At 41.3% G+C, this 19,991-nt stretch overlaps 1 protein-coding gene across 1 annotated transcript in view; it reads left to right on the top strand.

Moving 5' to 3' along the window:
• Positions 1–6: 6 nt before the first annotated feature.
• Positions 7–19,991, top strand: part of ARHGAP10 (Rho GTPase activating protein 10) — a 253,405-nt gene continuing 233,420 nt past the window's right edge. The window contains exon 1 of the mRNA XM_006770153.2: positions 7–161. Within this exon, the coding sequence (XP_006770216.1) occupies positions 8–161 (154 nt within the window). The 5' untranslated portion in view covers position 7. The remainder of the gene's footprint in view (positions 162–19,991) is intronic.

Below are 19,991 nucleotides of genomic sequence, written 5' to 3'. Positions count from 1 at the left end.
TGCAGTCATGGGGCTGCAGCCCCTGGAATTCAGCGACTGCTACCTCGACAGTCCGTGGTTCCGGGAGAGGATCCGCGCCCACGAAGTGGAGCTCGAGAGGACCAACAAGTTCATCAAAGAGCTCATCAAGGACGGGAAGAACCTCATCGCGGCGACCAAAAGTAAGCGGGGACCTGGGCGCCCGTGGGCTGCGGCGCGGCGGGGCCGGGAGGAGCCTCTCCCCGGGGGAGACGGCCAGTCCCCTGCCCCAGGCCAGTGACCGGAGGAACTGGAGGTTCAGTCGGACCGGGAGGGCCTGGGGTCTTCTCCTCGGCTTCCCGGCAGCTGGTCGCAAGTTCCCTTACCCGCTCCTACCCCTCTTCGGTAGCCAGGGCCAGGAGCCATGCGTGAGAGACTCGTCCGGGAGCCCGCCTGCCCCAGACGGGCGTCGCTCGGTGTCTGCGTTCCCCGCAGGACTGCCCAAGAGAAATTTTCAATGCACCCTAAAGCTGCTCACCGTCTCCTACAAAACAGAAGCCATCAGTTTTACTAGTTTTGTCTTGTGATCTTTCAGAAGAACTTCCCTAAGGGTTCTTTGAAAACCTGGTGGGTGTTGAATTGCACCCTTCTTTTGTTAATTTCTGATCTTCCCGAACAGACTCGGGTCCTTCCCTGGGCTAAACCAGAAAGTCCACCTGGCGTTGTGCTGCTTTCCGCACATTCCTTCCCTCCTGCGCTGAGGAGAGGGGCACTGATGGGCTTGTAAGGGTGAGCAGCCAGCCAGCCTGCCCTCTGATCCCAGGGAGCGCTGCTTGCAAATAGGGATTTCCACCTCGGTCAAGCTGGATGCTTTCCTCCCTGGTTCCTCTCTGTCTTTTAAATACATATATATAGCTTGATTTCAGAGAGAGGAAGGGAGAGGGAGAGATAAAAACATCAATGATGAGAATCATCGATGGGCTGCCTCCTGCACGCCTCCTACTGGGAATCAGACCCACAACCAGGCATGTGCCCTGACTGGGAATCCAACCATGACCTCCTGGTTCATGGGTTCTCGCTCAACCACAGAGCCACACTAGCGGGGCTTTTTTCTATCTTGGAAGACTTGAAGTGGCCACAGAAGAAGTTGTGTGTATGTGTATTTATATCTGTCTGAGTATCTGAGAATAGGCTTTCTAGGAGGAAGGTGGGCCGAAATTCATTTTGGAATACTGAGTTGGTAATGCGGAGGTAAATGGGGAGGTATTAGCAGAGGTTCTCAACCTGTGGGTCGCGACCCCTTTGGTGGTCAAACGACCCTTTCACAGGGGTCGCCTAAGACCATCCTGCATATCAGATATTTACATTACGATTCATAACAGTAGCAACGTTACATTTATGAAGTAGCAACGAAAATAATTTTATGGTTGAGTCACAACATGAGGAACTGTATTTAAAGGGCCAGAAGGTTGAGAACCACTGAACTACAGTGAGAAGCTGGGCAGACTGACTACACCTGTAACTCATAGCCTGTTCTGAGGATGTCTCTAGTGCTCCTTGTTCTGTCTTAAAAACACCTGCTCATACAGCAGACAGGTGGGGGCAGTTATCCAGTCTTGCAAATCTGTGCTAGGGTCTTTATCTCTTCCCTGGCTTCTCAATTCAGAGATTTCTAGCCTTAGCAGTTTGACCCTTGTATGTTTATAGCCACCACCTCTAGGAAAAATACCCCTTGTCACTGTCTCCTCTCCTCCTCATTAAGGAAGATTAAACCCAGCACAGTGCCTGAACAGTAAATATCCATTTAATGAATAAGTTGGAATAAGGTTTAATGAGAAGAATTTAGTGAGCCATCCTTGTAATTTTGGAAGCTGCTTTGGATAATGTCCAAGTTCCCTTTTGGTTCTTAGATGTTGCAAAATGAGGATTGGGAATCACTTTGTTTGGGAGATGTGACTAAGTGGTCTTATTTGGTTGATGGCTCTCCGGTATCCATGGCATTGGGTATGGGTGGGAAGTAGGGAGGGACTGAAAATATGTAGGAGTGAGTGTAGAAAGGCAGAGGCCAGGAGAAGGGCACACAGTGATCGTGAAGCCTGGTGTTAACCAGAGTCCCTGGCTGGGGGTGTGTACCTTCCCTTACTGGCTGTAGCAGCTCCCTCAGGAGCTCGGGGGCTGAGGAGAGAGGCTTTGGTGTGCAGAGGGACAGATGGCAAAGCCAGTTTGGCCACTGGTAGAAAGCTATTTATGTGACTGCATCTTAGCTCTTCTGCCAAGCAGGACACATGCCTGGTATGTTCCAGCAGCAGCTAGTGCATCTGGGAAGTGGGGGGAGGGCAGCTGTTAGCCTTCCTCCCCAGAATATAGACTTCGGTGAATTTGTGAATTGGTATTGTATTCGTTTTGATTCTCGTCCTTTACCATAGGAAACATAGTTTATGCTTAAGAGAGCAACCAGAAAGTAACCTTTTTCTTACCATGTTTAATTAACTTAAATTCTTTCCCAGAAGATGTTAAGAGCACAGCTTTCGCTTACAAGCTTTTGTCAAGTTAGGAAGACACTGCCTTTACCCAGCTTGCTCCTTAAACTTCTAGTTCCTATAGAACAGTGGTTCTCAACCATGGGTGCACATTTAGAATCACCTGGGAATCTTTTTAAAATCCTGATTTCTGGGCCACATCCTCCGGAAATTCTGTTTCTTTGTTATGCGGTGGGGCCACAACATTAGTAACAAAGAAACAGAATTTCCGGAGGATGAGGCCCAGAAATCAGGATTTTAAAAAGATTCCCAGGCGATTCTAATGTGCAGCCAAGGTTGAGAACCACTGCTATAGAAGATTAAGAGCACTCGACTTAAGTTAGGACATCTGAGTTAATTCGCCTTCACTGTTGGGGCCTGGCTACATGACAATTGGGCAGGTCACTTTAATTCTTTTGTGTCCAGTTTCTCTTGTCCTACTTCTAAGAGACATTAGTAAGGTTCTGCAGTGTTTGGAAATTGCTTGATTAATTCATTTGAAATTGCAGCCTAGGTCAATCATTTGCCCAACTAGTTGTGCCTTTCCATAACATCTGAGAGTCAAGAAGTCCAAGAAGGACATGAGGGAGAGGGAAGAGCTACAGCAAGAATTAACGATCAACTCGGGCAGACTGCTTATATTTTAAGGTGTTTGCATTGTTTTTGCAAACAGGGATTATTTTGTGCATTTTTAGAATTGCGTGTTTAGTGATTTCTGTTTTTAATTGCCCTGTAAGATGCCTCCTGCAGGCACTAAATACTTGTTAGGTTTATGTAATTGTGATGTCTTGATGCTTTGAATATTCCACAAATGTGTAAAGATATTGGAGCGGGTTCTGTGGGACCTGAAGGCTTACTGCTGAGTTCAGTTATGTAGCAATCAGAAAATACTTAGCACCTACAAATATTGGAGTTGAGATAAAAGAGAGGTAATTGAGTTCATTGTCCTTGAGTTGAATAAAGTTCAATCTAGGGGACATGTCCTCTCTGTATTGTGCTAAGTTCTTGAAGAAACAAAAGATACGCAGACATACATGGTAAAAGTTAACAATTCAGTGACAAGTCAGTATTCTGACTTTGCCAGGAACAAGAGTTGGTTGTAGGTTTAGAGTAGAGAAGGTTTGCTGGGACTTTGGGAACTCATTGGTGTTTTAAGTAAGGAATAGCACTTTGTCAGATTGAAAACAGCCGAGAAGAAACCAGAATACCAACAGTGTCTGAGGACGATGAGGAGACCGGTTTGGCTGGAATAGAGATTTCATTTTGGGTGGTAGAATGGGATGAATGGAAAGGTCAGTTTCAGATTATGGAGGTCCATGAAAGTGAGGTTGGGAATGGGGACTTTATATCCTGTGGAGAATGGCTGAAAATTTTTCAGCAGAAGCTGGACATAGTGGGAAAGAGATGGCTGGGAGATGGTATGTGACATCTGTGTGGGATGGAGATAGCAGTGAGGGTAGGAAGGAGCTCCAGAGACAAGAGTCTAGGATCCTTGACTTAAGTTGTAGATGGAGATCATTCACTCAATTCAGTGGAGTCTTTGTTTAAACGGTTTTTAGTATTTTATTTTTTCACCCTACTCCTTTCCTTTTTTTCCCCCTTTCCTTTCCTGTTCCGTCCTGTGTCCTCTTTCAATACAGTTTAAACTGTGTAGTTTAGAGACTTATGATCTGTAGAAATGTGTGGCATATTTTCCAGAAACAGCCATAAGCCGTATATGCTTTTTTCATAAATTTTATGTTAGGCATTCTTGAGAGGATATATTTTATGCTGGAGGGAAATACATATTTTTATTATTTAATTTTTAGTCTCACCTGATGATATATTTATTGATGTGTGTGTGTGAGAGAAAGAGAGGGGGAGAGAGAGAGAGAGAGAGAGAGAGAGAGAGGAGAGAGAGAAGGAAAGAGGAAAAGAAAATCTATGGGAGATAGAAACATCGATGGATTGGTTGCCTCTCGTACTCGCCCTGACCAGGATTGGAACCCGCATCCTGAGTATGTGCCCTAACTGGAACTCTAACTGGAACCTCTTCAGTGCATGGGATGACTTTCCAAACAACTGAGCCTACTGGCCAGGGCCCAAAATACATATTTTTAAAACAAATAATTCTTACAGTTATTAAGCACTTACATGGGTATATAAAATGCTCTTTAGTAAACGTAGATTGTCTAGGGCTGTGTGTGTGTGTGTGAGAGAGAGAGAGAGAGAGAGAGAGAGAGAGAGAGAGAGAGAGAGAGAGAGAGAGAGAGAGAGAGAGAGAGAGAGAGAGAGAGAGAGAGAGAGAGAGAGAGAGAGAGAGAGAGAGAGAGAGAACACGGAGGGGAGGGAGAAAAGCTGGAGGGGCCCTCATATGTGAGTCTGCTCTTATCACAGATATGGGAAGAATGTTAGTGGCAGCCAGGACTAGAATTTAAGTCTTCCAAGTCTTGGTTTTAGTACTTCTTTTAGGCTTTGCTATTTTAATGATTTTGACCCTGTTTTCCTCAGGACAACATAAAAATTCCCTTTTGCTGTTTTTCTGTTTATTGTTTCCGAGAAATGGTTCATATGCTGATTCCTTTTGGAGAAATTTCTTAAGGTGCTGTTGCATCGAAACATAGGGAAATTTGGAAGACTTAAAAGAATTTCACTTCGTAAACTCAGTTTCCTCATTTGTAAAATGGGACTGCTGCAGAAAGCCTTAAGGATTGACGAAAATGGTGTGAAAGTGCATTGAAAACACAGATGTTAAGTGGTTGTGTAGATTCTGTTGTTTGCCCAGCCAACATTATTTCTCTCTCCGACAATCCAAATTTTGTGCAGGGGTCTATACCGTTCCCCAAATGACTCAGGGGAAAGTGATTAGGGCTCATTCTGATTAGTCTAACTCAGTGGTTCTCAATCATGGCTGACCTTTAGAATCACGTGGGAAGCTGTAAAAAAGACGTGCAGTCGAGGTTGAAAATCACTGAACTCTAACTCAGTTGTGGTAAACCTACTTTCTAGGCCAGTAACTGGTTTGAAGGCGAGGAAGTAGCTCGGTTGTGGCCAGTGAGACATGGTGGAAAGTCTGCTGGAGACCAGGAAAGATTTCCTTTTGTGTGAGGGGTCTCATAAAAAGGGCTCTTCACTTTTCTGTGGTGTCTGGTTGTGTTGTGTAGAGCCTCTGCCACCATCCTGGAACTGTGAGTGAAGCCAGAGCAAGGACTGTGGAGCAGAGAGGTAACTGAGTCTGATTTTTGTTGATCTTTTACCCCCACCCTCCCCTGCCTTCCCTCTGAGGTTTGACAGTCTGTTTGATGCTTCCATGACTCTGGATCTATTTTTGTTCATCAGTTAATGTTGTTCATTATATTCCACAAATGAGTGAGATCATGTGATATTTATATTTCCCCAACTGGCTTATTTTGCTTAGCATAATGTTCTTCAGGTCCACTCATGCTGTTGCAGATGATTAGAATTCCTTTTTTTACAGCAGTGTACTATTCCGTTGTGTAGAGGTACCACATGTTTTTAATCCATTTATCTGCTGATGGGCACTTAGGCTGTTTCCAAATCTTAGCTATTGTAAATTGTTTAGCACCCTAATTTTGATGGAGTGGTATAATTGGAAATTTTGCACTGCTGCTCCTATTAAGTAGAATTTAGAGAGGTATAGAAATAAAGTGCTATTTAAATATATAATTTTTCTCTAAATGGGAAAGGATATTCATATATATTTTTTGCCCCAAGAAATCACACGGACACCCCCCTCTTTCCCACCACCACCTTCCCTCCACACTTCAGGGCATCCATCACCTGGGATAAGTCTGAGACTCTCCGTTGGGGTTTTTCTACAGGGGGCCGGTCTTGTACATGAATGTAGACTTGCTGTAAAAATAATTGCCATCAAACTGAGGCTGGGTGGTGGACCCAGGCAGGCTTTACTTGATACACGCAGGTGGTCCCTGATTCCAGTTAGAGTAGTTCTCATTTAGAGCCCTCCAGTAGCTGGGGCCATGCTTTTTTAGATTTTTTTACTGGTCAGTTTACTGGTCAGTTAGCTGATGTCCTCTGGGTCTCTCTGATACATTGCCTTTTCCCTTTCCTCTCAACTGCTCGAGTTTCTTCCACCACCTTCTTTTTATTTTAATATATTTTATTGATTTATTACAGAGAGGAAGAGAGAGGGATAGAGAGTTAGAAACATCGATGAGAGAAACATTGATCAGCCGCCTCCTGCACACCTCCCACTGGGGATGTGCCCGCAACCAAGGTACATGCCCTTGACTGGAATCGAACCTGGGACCCTTCAGTCCGCAGGCTGACACTCTATCCACTGAGCCAAACCGGTTACGGCCCACCACCTTTTTTTTTGCTTAGTTTCTTTTGTGTGGTGTGTGAGGGAGATGAGAGAGCATCGTTGACTTTCAGAAGAGGAGGATATTTTTGTGTTTAATCTTTTTTTCCCTTTTAAAAAAATAAGTATTTTTATTGATTTTTAGAGAGAGAGGAAGGGAGAGAGAGCGAGCGAGACACATTGATGTGAGAGTGAAACATTGATTAGCTGCTTCCTGCATGCCGCTACTGGGGATCGAGCCTGAAATCCCAGCATGAGCTCTGGCTGGGAATTGAACCAGCAACCTTTCCATGCACAGGACAGTGACCAACCAATGGAGCCATTTAAAAAATAGATATATATGTTTGGTGATGTCAGAGAGGAAGGGAGAGAGAGCGAGCGAGACACATTGCTGTGAGAGTGAAACATTGATTAGCTGCTTCCTGCATGCCGCTACTGGGGATCGAGCCTGAAATCCCCGCATGAGCTCTGGCTGGGAATTGCACCAGCAACCTTTCCATGCACAGGACAGTGACCAACCAATGGAGCCATTTTTTAAAGAGAGAGTGGGAAGGGGGCGGGGGGGGGGGGGGAGAGAGAGAGGAGAGGAAAAAAAACAGTGATGTGAAAGAGACACATGGATTGGTTGCCTCCCACATGCTCCCTGACCAGGGCCGGGATGTAACCTGCAATCCAGGTACCCGCCCTTGGCTGGCAATGGAACCCGACCCTTTTGTCCAAGGGCCGACACTCCAACCACTTAACCATATACCGGCCAGGGCATGTTTAATCTTTAAAAAAGCTGATGAGACAGAATGATATAGAAGATTAAGATCATAGACTGAGGTATTAGTGTGTCTGGGTCCATAGCATAGCTCAACCACTCATTAACAATGGAACTGTGGTCAGGGTGTTTAGCTTTTCAGTATCGATGTTGTCATCTGTAAAACAGAGATTATAATTCTTTCTACCATAAAGGGTTAAATGAGTTAATATATGTAAAGTATTTAGAATAAGTACTCAAATGTTGACCATTGTGATGCATTATCTCTAAATTGTTGTATGTGTTTTAATATCAAGACTCCTTTCTTGCTTGAGAAATCACTGCTGTGGCCCAGAGACTAGTATTTAACCTTTTAGTGCTTATTTACCCTGAGAGTATATTTGTCCAAATCATCCTTACCAGTGACCAAGAAGATAGACAAAGTTGTCAAACTATGGAAAGGCTTCCAAGGTTTGAATGTAGTTCAGGATGCTGGAAAATCTTGAAGGTTAAGTTGACAGACCAGAGCTAAGTGGCATTTTGGGAAAAATAGTTCCCAGAAATAATTTCTGATTCACAAAGATTTGAAGATGAAATAGAAGGTGTCACTAAGGCTGTTGTCAATCTAATGGGCTGCCTGCAGCAGAGACTCACCCAATTAGCAGCAGGAACTTGGTCATCTCCTCTCTTCCAGGGGATGATGAGAAAGAGTGGAGATGATCAAGATGGATCTGCTCAAGATCTTCAGATGACTGGAGCCTTCGGAGGCTTAACCATTACAGTGATACTTTTGGAGGGTATTAACTTTAGTGTTTAACATGCAGGAAACCCGAACAAATTAATGGACAGTGCTTGTGCTTGCTATGGGAAATTCACAATGAGAAAAAGAAGGCACCCAGAGACATCGGTAAGAAGGGTGGTTATTCTGAAGAGCTATTAGGTAATCCTGTTCTCTACAAAAGAATCATTAAAGTCCCCGGGACAAATTTCCTAAAAATTTGAACCTCTGTGACTCCAATAGCCTCATATCACCGTATGATTTTGTTTTTGTTTTTTTTTGTATTTTGGCATCAAAAGAGAGGCAAAAATAATGAAAAATAAAAAATATTGTGTAGTCTGCAAGTTGCTATAAATCATGCTTTAAGAGATTGCTGACTGCATGTGGCAGGATTAAATAAACTGTTTACATTTGACCACAGTTAATAATATATGGTGTCTTTCGTTACTGTTTCAGTTTGATGTTAGAAACATAACTTTGAAAAATTTGTTTGAGATTCTGTGTTGTCTAGAATTGCCTTTGACTTTATACGTCTTGTTTAAAGAAAAGTTGGCTTTATCTCAGAATTTGTAGAAGAGTGTTTAGACATTTCTAGATTATAAATCTGATTAAGGGTGTCTTGGATGTTTTACTAGTTTCCTGTCAGTGAAATTCCATTCCAGAGACAAATAGGTGATTCCAAACTGCATCTGAAGAGGGTTTTATATTATTTAAGGTGTATTTAATTTAAATAATTGTAATAACAGTAGCTAACTTTTACTAAGCATTTACTATTTGCTTTACTTTGTGTTAAATTCAGGGCAGGCATTATATTATCTAGCATGAAGACTTAGTGAAATATGTTATTATTTACCCCATTTTGGAGATTAAGATATAGAAATTAGAAATGTTAATAGCTTGTCCAGATCACTGAATTTGTCAGTGGTGGAGCTGGAATGTGAACCCACATTTGTCTGACTCCAAAACCATTAACCACAATTATAAGTTGTCTCCATAAAGGGGTATAACTGCGGTCTTCTGTTAGGGGAAGTTATGATGATAAATCCTGGTTATCAGGAATGTGTGTACATTTCATGATCTAGTTAGGAGACTGTTCTTATAATAAGCTCAGCACAATGACCATGATTTAAAATACGAATTTTAAAGCACCCTGAGATGATTATTGTAAATAAAACGGATGGCTAACTTGTATAGTATAGACATCAGAGACTGGGTTGGTTTCGAACTGCTCACTTAAAAAAACAACAACAAAAAACTTCCTTCCCCTCAGTCTCTCTCTTACATCCACCTCTGCCCTTCTTTAGACCCTCTTTTCCTCCTCAGTATGCATCTTACACCTTAGTATATTTTAATTTTGTTCTCATACTTTAGTATTAGGCTTTTTTCCTTTAAAAGTTTATGAGATATTTTAGTTATATGAAAAGATATTAAGAAACTCATTATAAACATCTCTGTATTTGCCTCTCAATTTAAGAAATAAAAACTTCTCCAATAACAACTACCTCAAATCTGATGTTTACTGTTCTCAGGCATTTTAATTCATCTGAACACATTCCTAAAGAATAGTATGTGTTATGTTTTAAGACTTTATATGGTGGTTTCATGCTATGTGTTCTGCAACTTCTTTTTCCCCTCAACATCATAATTGTGTGATTTATCCATGTGGCTGCATGTGGCTCTGTTTAATTTAGGTAAAACTCTTTTTTCCTACAAGTGGCATTTAAAAAGATTTTGTTGATTGATGTTCTGTAAATAACGTGAGTTCAATGATGTACCTTATATTTCATGTTTTTTTTATTGTGAAACAATATATATGGAGAATTTACTCAGTATGAAAGCCTTATTGTAATTAATTTTATAAAATTTCAAACACTAGCTTTGACAACAATCTGAATTTTGAAGACATTTAGGAAAATTTCTTCTTTATATTTTGAGTTATAAGCTTAGCATTGATCATCAGGGCAAGTGAGGGTAAATTTCAGGACTGTAAGAAATAATTGGTCTGACTCTAGAACAAAAAAAATCTTTAAAAAGCCTTTTTGCTTTATTGAAACTAGTCTTCCAATAATAGTAGGTAGAGAAAAAAGATGTTTGTATTCATAAACAAACTGCGCATTAAGCACTGTCAGTCTAGTTAGGTCAGATGAACGTGATTTTTAGGCAGGGATTGGTCGGCATTTAGCGATAGGCCTCAAAGCAAACAGGAACCACAGCCTGCTTTACTTGATTATCCGAATATAGGAGCATAATTTATAGACTAGCCAAGGGGATGCTTTTGTAATGAGAGGGCCTTGACATCCTCCTCTTTAAACAAACAGACAAGCACATTGAAAAAACTCCTGATGCTTAACATTCTTAGGGCAGACATCTTCCTAAGCTTCACGGTCCATGGGAATGACATCTGCATTGCTTACCACTGCTAGGCCTGCTTCCCAGGTTGAACTTGAGTTTCCTCCCCATGTTTCCTGAGGAAGATGTTAATTCTGTGCCACTTAATATTTCAATGCTGAGTGTGATTTCTCCTTCCTTGTTGACTTGTTCACCCACGGGTACTGTCTGCCTTCCAGCACCATCCAGCCGTGAGTTATGGTGAGGCGTGTGGCTGAGGAAGTCAGTTTGGCCAGAGTACTGTCACCTCAGGTCTGAATACAGGATGCTTCATACTCTAAAAACACAAACGGATGTCTTTATCTCTGACTATAAAGTTGGCTCTGCTACTTAATAGCAGTAGTAGACCTTGAGTAAGTTGCTTAAACCCTCAGTGCCTTTATTAGTAAAATGGAAATAGTAAGATACCGCATGGGGTGGTGTTATTTATTCTTCATGCTACATATTCAAAGATCTTAGAACTATGCTTGGCCCATGGGAGGAACGGGAGGCGGAGCGGGAGGAGCTGCTTCTTTCTTCTTCGTTTGAATGCTTTTCTGACTTCCTTTGTTGAACTGGAACACAGTTACAGCTCTACTACTAGTGACAGTAGAAATAGTCTGTGAACACATTCTTTTTCTCTTTTGAGCTAACAGTATTTTGAAGCACAGGGCTGAATATAGGCCTCTCATTTATTAAATAGGATAAAACATCTGTAATAGCGTGTTGTAGTCCAGCATATTACTGAAGGTCTTTGCTTGATGGGGACAAAGCCAAAAAAAGTATAAGCGGGTGGAGTTTTACTGACATGCCATTACTTTTATTTGAGAACTGGCTGATAGTACTTCTGCCATTCTGACACACAGTATTGTTTTTCTTTTGTGAAGTGCAGGTCAAAGGGAACACAGCAAAGATGTTAAAGACCCTGGCCTTTGAAGTCAAATGTACATACTATGTGACCTTGGGTAACTTACTTAATTTCTCTGTGCCTTGATTTCCTCTTCTGTAAAATGTGGGTACTAATTTTATCTCCCTAAATGTTGGTTAGCATTAAACTGTTAATTATTTGGAGAGCACTTGGAAATTAGTGTGAACCCTATATGTGTTTGAGAAGTGTAGAAACAAAGTTAAAAATCTGTTCTGTCATCAGTATAGTAATGCCATTTATAACGATGGGGGAGATGTGTCATTGCCAGGTCGTTGAATTCCACCTATTGTGGACTAGTTGCTAGAGGTTTAACAGTGCAATGAGATCCTGTATCTTGGCAGAAGTTAGAATTTGAATTGGACAGAAGGTCCGTTGAACAAGTAAATGATGTTCACATTGTGGAGTTAAGAGTGGGATGTTGGCCATAGTTAACAGGACTCACTACATTAGGGGTTCAAAGAAGACTTCAAGGAAGTAGTAACTTCTAAGCTGAAACCAAAAGGAAGTCTTAGGAGCGTTTCATGCTGAGGGTACAGAAGAATTCTCCAAGCACAGTGACATGGGGCCAGGAGGCCAGAGGGAGCATGAGCTGTGGCTGGAAGAACAGCTCAGGTGGGCTGGGGAGTCGGGCAGGGAGCCAGTGCAGAGCAGGAAGGACCCTGCTTCAGAGGGGGTGGGGGCAGCGCTGGGAAGGGCCTGTGGAAGCAGGTTAAAGACTTCAGACTTCATTCTGAGGACAGCAGGAAGCGATTGAAACATTTTGAGCAGGAGATTGGCATCATTTGAATGATATTTTAGAAAAGTTTCCTCAAGCTGCAGTTGTGAGAATGGATTTGAGGAAAGCAGGACTGGAGGTCAGTCACCTAGGCCAGACTTTGGTGGCAGGAGAGGCAGGTTCTTGAGGAGTCAGGATTGAGGGGCTGCAGGCTCTGGCAGGTGGTTGGGTATGGGGGCTTAGATGATTCTTCAATCCCTGTCTCAGGCTGCTGAGTGTCGACTGAGGTAGTCCAGCCAGAAGAATAGGTTTTCTGGGAGAGAGGATACATTTTTGGTTTTGAATATGTTGAGAATGAGGTGCTTTTGAGATAGCCAGTGGACATATTCAGTAGCGTGTTTGTTTTAGGAGTGTGTCAGGAACAGGGAACAGAGCTGGAGAAATGAGAAGATTCCTGGGACACAGCATATAAGTAGGAACTGACACCATGTAACTGGATGGCAAACCTGCCCAGAGAGAGAATGTAGGAGAAGGCAGGGTGGCTCAGGGCGAGTCCTGAGGAACACCAGCTTTTAAGGAGAATGTAGAAGAACTTGAGAAGGATGTTTGAGAGCAGTAGCCATTGACAGAGAGGTGGAATCCGGGGAGAGGGTTGCAAGCCAAGAAGAAAGAATGTTTGGAAGTAGGAGGAAACAGACAAGGTCATGCTACAGAGGTCAAGTATGATGAGTCCAGGTGACATTGCATTAGCTAGACAGTGTCCTTGGTAATAGCTGGGAGAGTAGTTTATGGCACAGCAGGGAGGGGATCCCAGTGGCAGAGGGTTGAGAAGACAGTGCAAGGAAAAGACATGAGCCTCTGGTACAGCTAGATCTCCCAAGTCATTGGTTAATGGGTGGGAGTTGAACAAGCAGAAGCAAGTATCCAGTAGAGAGGAGAGTGACAATTCAGGGAATATTCCAAAGTAGAAAGTGGTTCTGAATAGAGAAGAAGATGCGATTCAGATTCCAGGGGATGGGGGAAAACCCCCTTCATCTATTTAAATAACAGAAGGGGTGGAAATGATGGGTGTATACTCAGGAAGATTTGCAGATTTGTTTCAGGACATTGAGCCAATGATTAACTGATGATTTTTAGTGGCCAGATAGTTTTCAGTAATTAATTGTTTTAATTTCTCCCCCAACACATTTTTTACCTGGTTAGTGAATATGTGACTTGGAAGAGTTGTATCATAGTCAGTTTGAACTGCATGGGATGGAATATAGATGTTAAACTATTAAGAAGAAGTAATGAGAGAAGGGGAAAAAATGGAGTAAAATGTCTGGATAAACAAACCCTCAAAGCACCAAGAAATACTTTTATTTCAGACTTGATTCTGCTGGCACTTAAAGTTGAGTACTTCATTTAAATATTCCTTATTCTTTGTTTTAAAAAATGTGTTAAACAAAAACATGGTGTTTTTTTTTCATTTTCACTGAAAGACACTGCTGATTTTTGTGTCTTATCTCTGTGGAATAGTGCTGGTTCTCTTTGTATTCCATAGAGAAGAAAATGCTTCTGGCAACATCTGGGAAGATTCTAGGACTTCAAAATTTCTGCCTTTTTGTCTGAGAGAAGAGGGAATGGAACCTAGAAGAGTTAAAAATGCAATAATATTCTGTGATCTAGAAAGAGCTTTTCTTCCCCTTTTTAGCTAACTGAATAGGTTCTAACTAGTTTAAGTAGTGATTGCTAGAGGAAAGAAATTCTTAAGAAAGATGTAACTCTAGCCCTAACTGGTTTGGCTCAGTGGATAGAGCATCGGCCTGTGGACTCAAGGGTCCCGGGTTCAATTCTGGTCAAGGGCAGGTACCTTGGTTTCGGGCACATACCCAGTAGGGATTGTGCAGGAGGCGGCTGATCAGTGTTTCTCTCTCATAGATGTTTCTAGCTCTCTATCCCTCTCCCTTCCTCTCTGTAAAAAGTCAATAAAATATATTAAAAAAGAAAGAAAGATGTAACTTTACAAGTGCAGTGGTATGTAGATGCCCCTTCTCTTCCCTTTCCATTTGGATGCACTGACTGCAGGCACGCAGTGTGCCTTCCTGGAGGTGCAATGTGGAGGTTTTCAGGTTCTTCAAAGGGAGGGATTCTGGGACTGCAGTGGAGGAGTTCATTGCTTTTGACCCTGGAGCTAGAGTTGATGGCCCATTTTTGTGAAAAGCATAGGACAGGGTTAAAAATTAACTTGAACACCTTTTTTTTTTTTTTTTTCTTGGTCAAATTTTTGGCCTAAAACAAACTATATATACTCATTCATTTCCTTCAGTTACAAGTGAGAGAAACCCAATGAAAACTAATTGAAGCAAAAGAAGGAATTTTTCGCTCCAATGAGTGAAATACAAGAGAGGGCTTGCTTTACATGCACCTGAACCCAAGGGTTCAGACAGTGTCAGTAGGTCTTTTTTGGCATTTCCCTCCCATTGGTTTGACCCTCAGAATAGCACTCTTCCCATGATGGCGATAGCTTAAGGTTTATGACTTTTTTGTTCTGAGAATTCTAGAGAAGAGCGCCTCCTTTTTCTTAGAGCTTTGGTTCTCAAATAGATGATTTTGACACCTTGAAGACATTCTGGTTTGTCATAATTGGGAGGTGCTACTGGCATCTCGTGGGTAGATGTTGTGTGCTAAACATCCTACAGTGCTCAGGACAGCCTCTCTACAACAAAGAATGATTCAGCTCAATGTGTTAATTGTGTTGAAGTTGAGAAATCCTGCTTTAGAGATAGGGAGATCATATAGTCTAAATCAGGATACTTTTCAGAATAAAATTATGCCAGGACAACAGGCATAAACTGGGATTGTCCCAAGTAAACCTGGACATTTGGTTGCCCTCACTAAATGCTCGATCAGTCCCGGGTCACTTGCCAGCCTAGACCACTGAGACATGGCAGATGGTGTACTTCAGCCAGCCTGGTGATGCACCAACCACTGGGGTGAAGAAGCAGGTGGTGATCTGCTTCAACAGAATATCAAGGCTCATAACAAAGAGATGTGGAGAACATTAAAAAGATGATGTCCACTATGGAAAAGAAGATAGCAAGTGAAAATAAGTGTGCCTTCTATTTTTTCCCATTGCTTAGTTGATTAATTTTAACCAGAATAGAGAAGGGTGGGAGAGATGGGAGGGTGGAAATGAAGACTGTGATCTGTGTGGCTTGCCTGGATACAAGGTCAAGGTTGTTGATAGGTGTTGGCTAGTGTGTGCGCTTTATAGTATTTAACCTCTGAAGTATGGAGTGACCGTGACACTTTATTGATCATTGTGGAAAAAGCTTAGATTAAAATAGTAAATATTTATAACATTTTAACTTGTTGTAGGCCAAGAAAATACCTAAGTAAATAAATAGTGATTTGCTGGCTTAATTTAAATTCCTGACACTAACAGTGCTCCTGTTTAGTTTTGGAGAAATAAAGTATTGCTGAAAAAAACTGATCTTTGGAGAAATAAAGTATTGCTGAAAAAAACTTAATTCATCCAACAGAGTAGATTGAGTAATTTTACATTCTTTTTCCTTTAAAAAATGTTTTTATTGATTTTAGAGAGGAAGGAAGAGGGAGAGAGAGATAGAAACATGGATGAGAGAGAAATATCAATTCACTGCCTTCTGCAAGCCCACTACTGAGGATTGTGCCTGAAACCTGGGTATGTGCCCTGACCAGGAATCAAACCAAATGCCTCTTGTGGCATGGGTTGATGCTGAACCACTGAACCATTCTTTTTCCTTTAAAACAAAGAAATGTGTGTGTGTGTGTGTGTGTGTGTGTTCTGATGATCATTGTTTATAATTTTTTTCTTTTTGGGATAACAGTGCTTTCTTTTGATAAGAATGAGTTTGAGACTTACATGAAAGCTTTACTCTATGTAAGATATGGAAATCAATATATTGGCTTTCCCAATCTATACTTATTCTCTGTTAGAAAACTTTATAGGCTTGACTTTCTCGATGCACAGTTAACGATATAACTTGAATTGGAAAATATAGTGGAGTATTTGAAATTTTGTTATTTATTTTAAAATTGCATAGTGATAAACCTCAAGGAAATGGCAGAATCTTTACATGTGAGAAAAATAGAGATAATTAATCTATGGAAAAATTTATAGCTTTGCTAAAACAAAAGTAATTTTGAAAGTACTATTTTATACAAATGTGTTTATTGAGGTGGTTAAAGAAAATTGAACTTAGAGCAGTTTTATTCTTTCTAATTTTATATATTCCTGGTTTAATTTTAAAATCAATTGATAAATCCTGTAAACATCCTGAAAAGGTGTCCAAAGAAGTTATATTCTTCTAAAATTGTGTGCTAGTCTCTGGAAATATTTTCCTAGTACATTTTATTGGGCATGCTGGATACTATCTTAAGTAAGGTTTTGAAAGTAGGTAAGTGACCTATTTGGAGTATTTTCATTGATTGTCTAGGGAATTGAGGTGGTTAAATAATATTCACTGTGAATTCTGAAATCTTTTTGACTGCTATGTCTTCATTGATATCCTCTGAAGGCTTGCATGCCATGCAAAGCAACCTGTTGATGAACAGTCAGACACCCAGAAACAGGATATATCATGTAACCACAGTTAACAGTTTTTTTGTTTGCTGTGAGATGGTTCGGTGCCTTTTGGCAGTGACTACTAGAGTGTCTGCAGGTCTGATTTATCTTGACAATCACAGCACAAAAAGGTTTTAAAAAGTGCTTCTTTGTCCAGAGAACAAAGAGGCAAGTTTGTAAAGACCTTCAAATTTTTGACTTTGAAGTTTTCAGTTTCCTAGAGCTTTATTTAAAGGTGAAAGTATAGTTTTCAGTGAATGGGCTTCCTCAGTTTAGTGTATGACAGTGAGAACAGAATGGAGAGGCGTGGAGAGGGAGTTGGTTTCATGGTGGAAGCTAGTGCATCAATGTGCATTTGACCTTTGGAAGGTGTCGAAGGGCCACCTTTAGAATGAAGGGTGCGAGATTGTGGCATCTGTTTAATGAATGGATGCCCAAAAGAGTTTATATTAGAAAGAAAAGTTAGAATAGAATGGAATGGAATTAATAACACTGAGCTCTCTGGCTTTCATTAAGTGTGTGTGTGACTAATCTAATGAAAGTTTAAATATAAGTAAACTCTGTTTATTATGCAAGAGGGCTCAGTGTTGAATCCTTTAAAGTGAATTCTCATCTCACAACTATTTTGTGTGTGCATGTTAATATCCATTTTTATATGATAAATTTGTTTAAATGAAGGTGCATATAAAATATCTTCAATTTAAAAGTGCAATGAATAGATTACTCTTATCTTAAATTAGAAATCTTAGATTTTATTTTAATTGACCTGATAATCTACAAATACGTTTAGGTATTGGTAAACATTTTCTGAGATGTATGAAAACAAATTCATAAGTTTACTAGAAGTAATAACAATAATGGTGTTGGTTGTAGTAGCAGTAGCAGGTAAAAGTTATTTTTTAAAAAATTTTTTTATACAACAGCCTATTTGATAGTTACTTTTATAATTACTCTTATTATTTTATAGTAAATACTATTTTGCAACTTAGGAACCTGGGGTAAGATAGGTTGTTACTTGCCCAAGGCCACTCACCTGGAAAGCTGTGTAGCCTCTGCCAGTGACACATTCTCCCTTAAGTCTGTAGTGTTCTAGATGCTCCTTCATTATTAAAGTATTTCACAAACTTGATTTGCCACATTTTCTTGTGTAAAGGTGCAAAGGGAGGCTTATGTCTGTAAAGCTTACTTTAGGGAATTTTTAAATTTTCCAAGAAGTGATAGAAACTTCCTGTAAGCTCTGAAAAGTCACAGGATCCCTGGCTGGTTTGGCTCAGTGGATAGAGCATTGGCCTGAAGACTGAAGGGTCCCGGGTTCTATTCCAGTCAAGGCACATGCCTGGGTTACAGGCTTGGTCCCCAGTGGAGGGCATGCAGGAGGTAGCCAGTCAGTGATTCTTTCTCATCATTGATGTTTCTATCTTTATCCCTTTCCCCCTTCCTCTCTGAAAGCAATAAAAAATATGTTTAGAGAATAAAATATGTAAGATCATCCAACTAGACTCACCCTATTCTCATGCAGTATATGGCAAGCCTGCCTTCCAGAGAGTATACTCAGTCCATTTCACTGACAGCAGTTACTCTCGATACCCCTAGGTTAGCAACATTACATTTGATTCTAATTAGTCATGACTATAAATTTAGAGTGTCATTCTTTCTATGAACTATGGGGACTGACTTAGAATTTGCAGGAATACAGTATATTAAACATGGATCTAATAATTTCAATTGAGTATCTTCCCAACATAAAAAAATATATATATTACTTGTTAGCTCTGGTAATTAGAATTTTATTTTGAAACTATTATCAACTAGTTCTTCAGTTTGGTGACAAAAGAAAAAAAGCAAAGTAAAGAAAAGACAAGACAAGACAAGAAAAGGAAAGAAAAGACAACCTTCCCCTGGCCCAGAACTGGCAGCTCCAACCACCCATCATCCCCTCCCCCAGGCTGGCCAGGCACCCCAGTGGGGACCCGCACCCTGATCCAGGACCCCCTTCAGGGCAAACCAGCCGGCTCCCACCCTTGCACCAGGCCTCTATCCTATATAATAAAAGGGTAATATGCAAACTGACCCTAATAGCAGAGCAACTGGGAATGACTGGTCACTAGGACACACACTGACCACCAGGGGGCAGACGCTCAATGCAGGAGCTGCCCTCTGGTGGTCAGTGTGCTCCCACATGGGGGAGCTCTGCTCAGCCACAAGCCAGGCTGATGGCTGCCAGCACAGGGGTGATGGTGGGAGGCTCTCCTGCCTCCTCAGCAGTGCTAAGGATGTCCAACTGCAGCTTAGGTCTGCTCCCCGCTGGCAAGTGGGCTTCCTCCAAGGGCTGCCGGGCTGCCAGAGGGATGTCTGATTGCCAGCTTAGGCCCAATCCCCCGGGGAGCAGGCCTAACCCAGCAAGTGGTCATCCTCCAAGGGGTCCCAGACTGCTAGAGGGCATAGGCTGGGCTGAGGGACCTCCTACCCAGAGTGCACAAATTTTTGTGCACCAGGCCTCTAGTATATATATAAAAGTCACAGGAAAGGAAGTCATTTTCAGATGATCTGGGTTATATTATTCTACAAAAAGTAAAAAAGTATTGTTGTTTGCCAAAATCAAAGCAGAATTTAAAAAGTAACGGAATTGTTAATGATCCCGAGGGTGCATAGATTTTATCTGTACTGACAACCAATATTAATGCTATTTTCAGCGTACTTGACTTATCACTGATAGGCAAAATACCTGTAAAATTTCTCTCCTTAAAGGAAATCCTTTGTTTTGTGGAATGGATGCTTTACTGTTTTTTAAAATAATTTATTCCTGAATAGCTATAGCAATCCCGAGAAAGAAGAACAAAGTTGGAGGGATCACAATACCAGATGTCAAGCTATATTACAAAGTCACTGTTCTCAAAACTGCCTGGTATTGGCACAAGAACAGACACATAGACCAATGGAACAGAACAGAGAACTCAGAGATCGACCCAAGCCATTATGCTCAATTAATAGTTGACAAAGGAGGCAAGAGCATACAATAGCGTCAAGAAGGTCTGTTCAATAAATGGTGTTGGGAAAATTGGACAGATGCATGCA

Source organism: Myotis davidii, unplaced genomic scaffold (genome assembly GCF_000327345.1).
Source record: "Myotis davidii unplaced genomic scaffold, ASM32734v1 scaffold323, whole genome shotgun sequence".
Classification (NCBI taxonomy): Eukaryota; Metazoa; Chordata; class Mammalia; order Chiroptera; family Vespertilionidae; genus Myotis; species Myotis davidii.
Note: the sequence above shows the minus strand (reverse complement) of the source record. Positions and strands in the feature narration are given on the sequence as shown.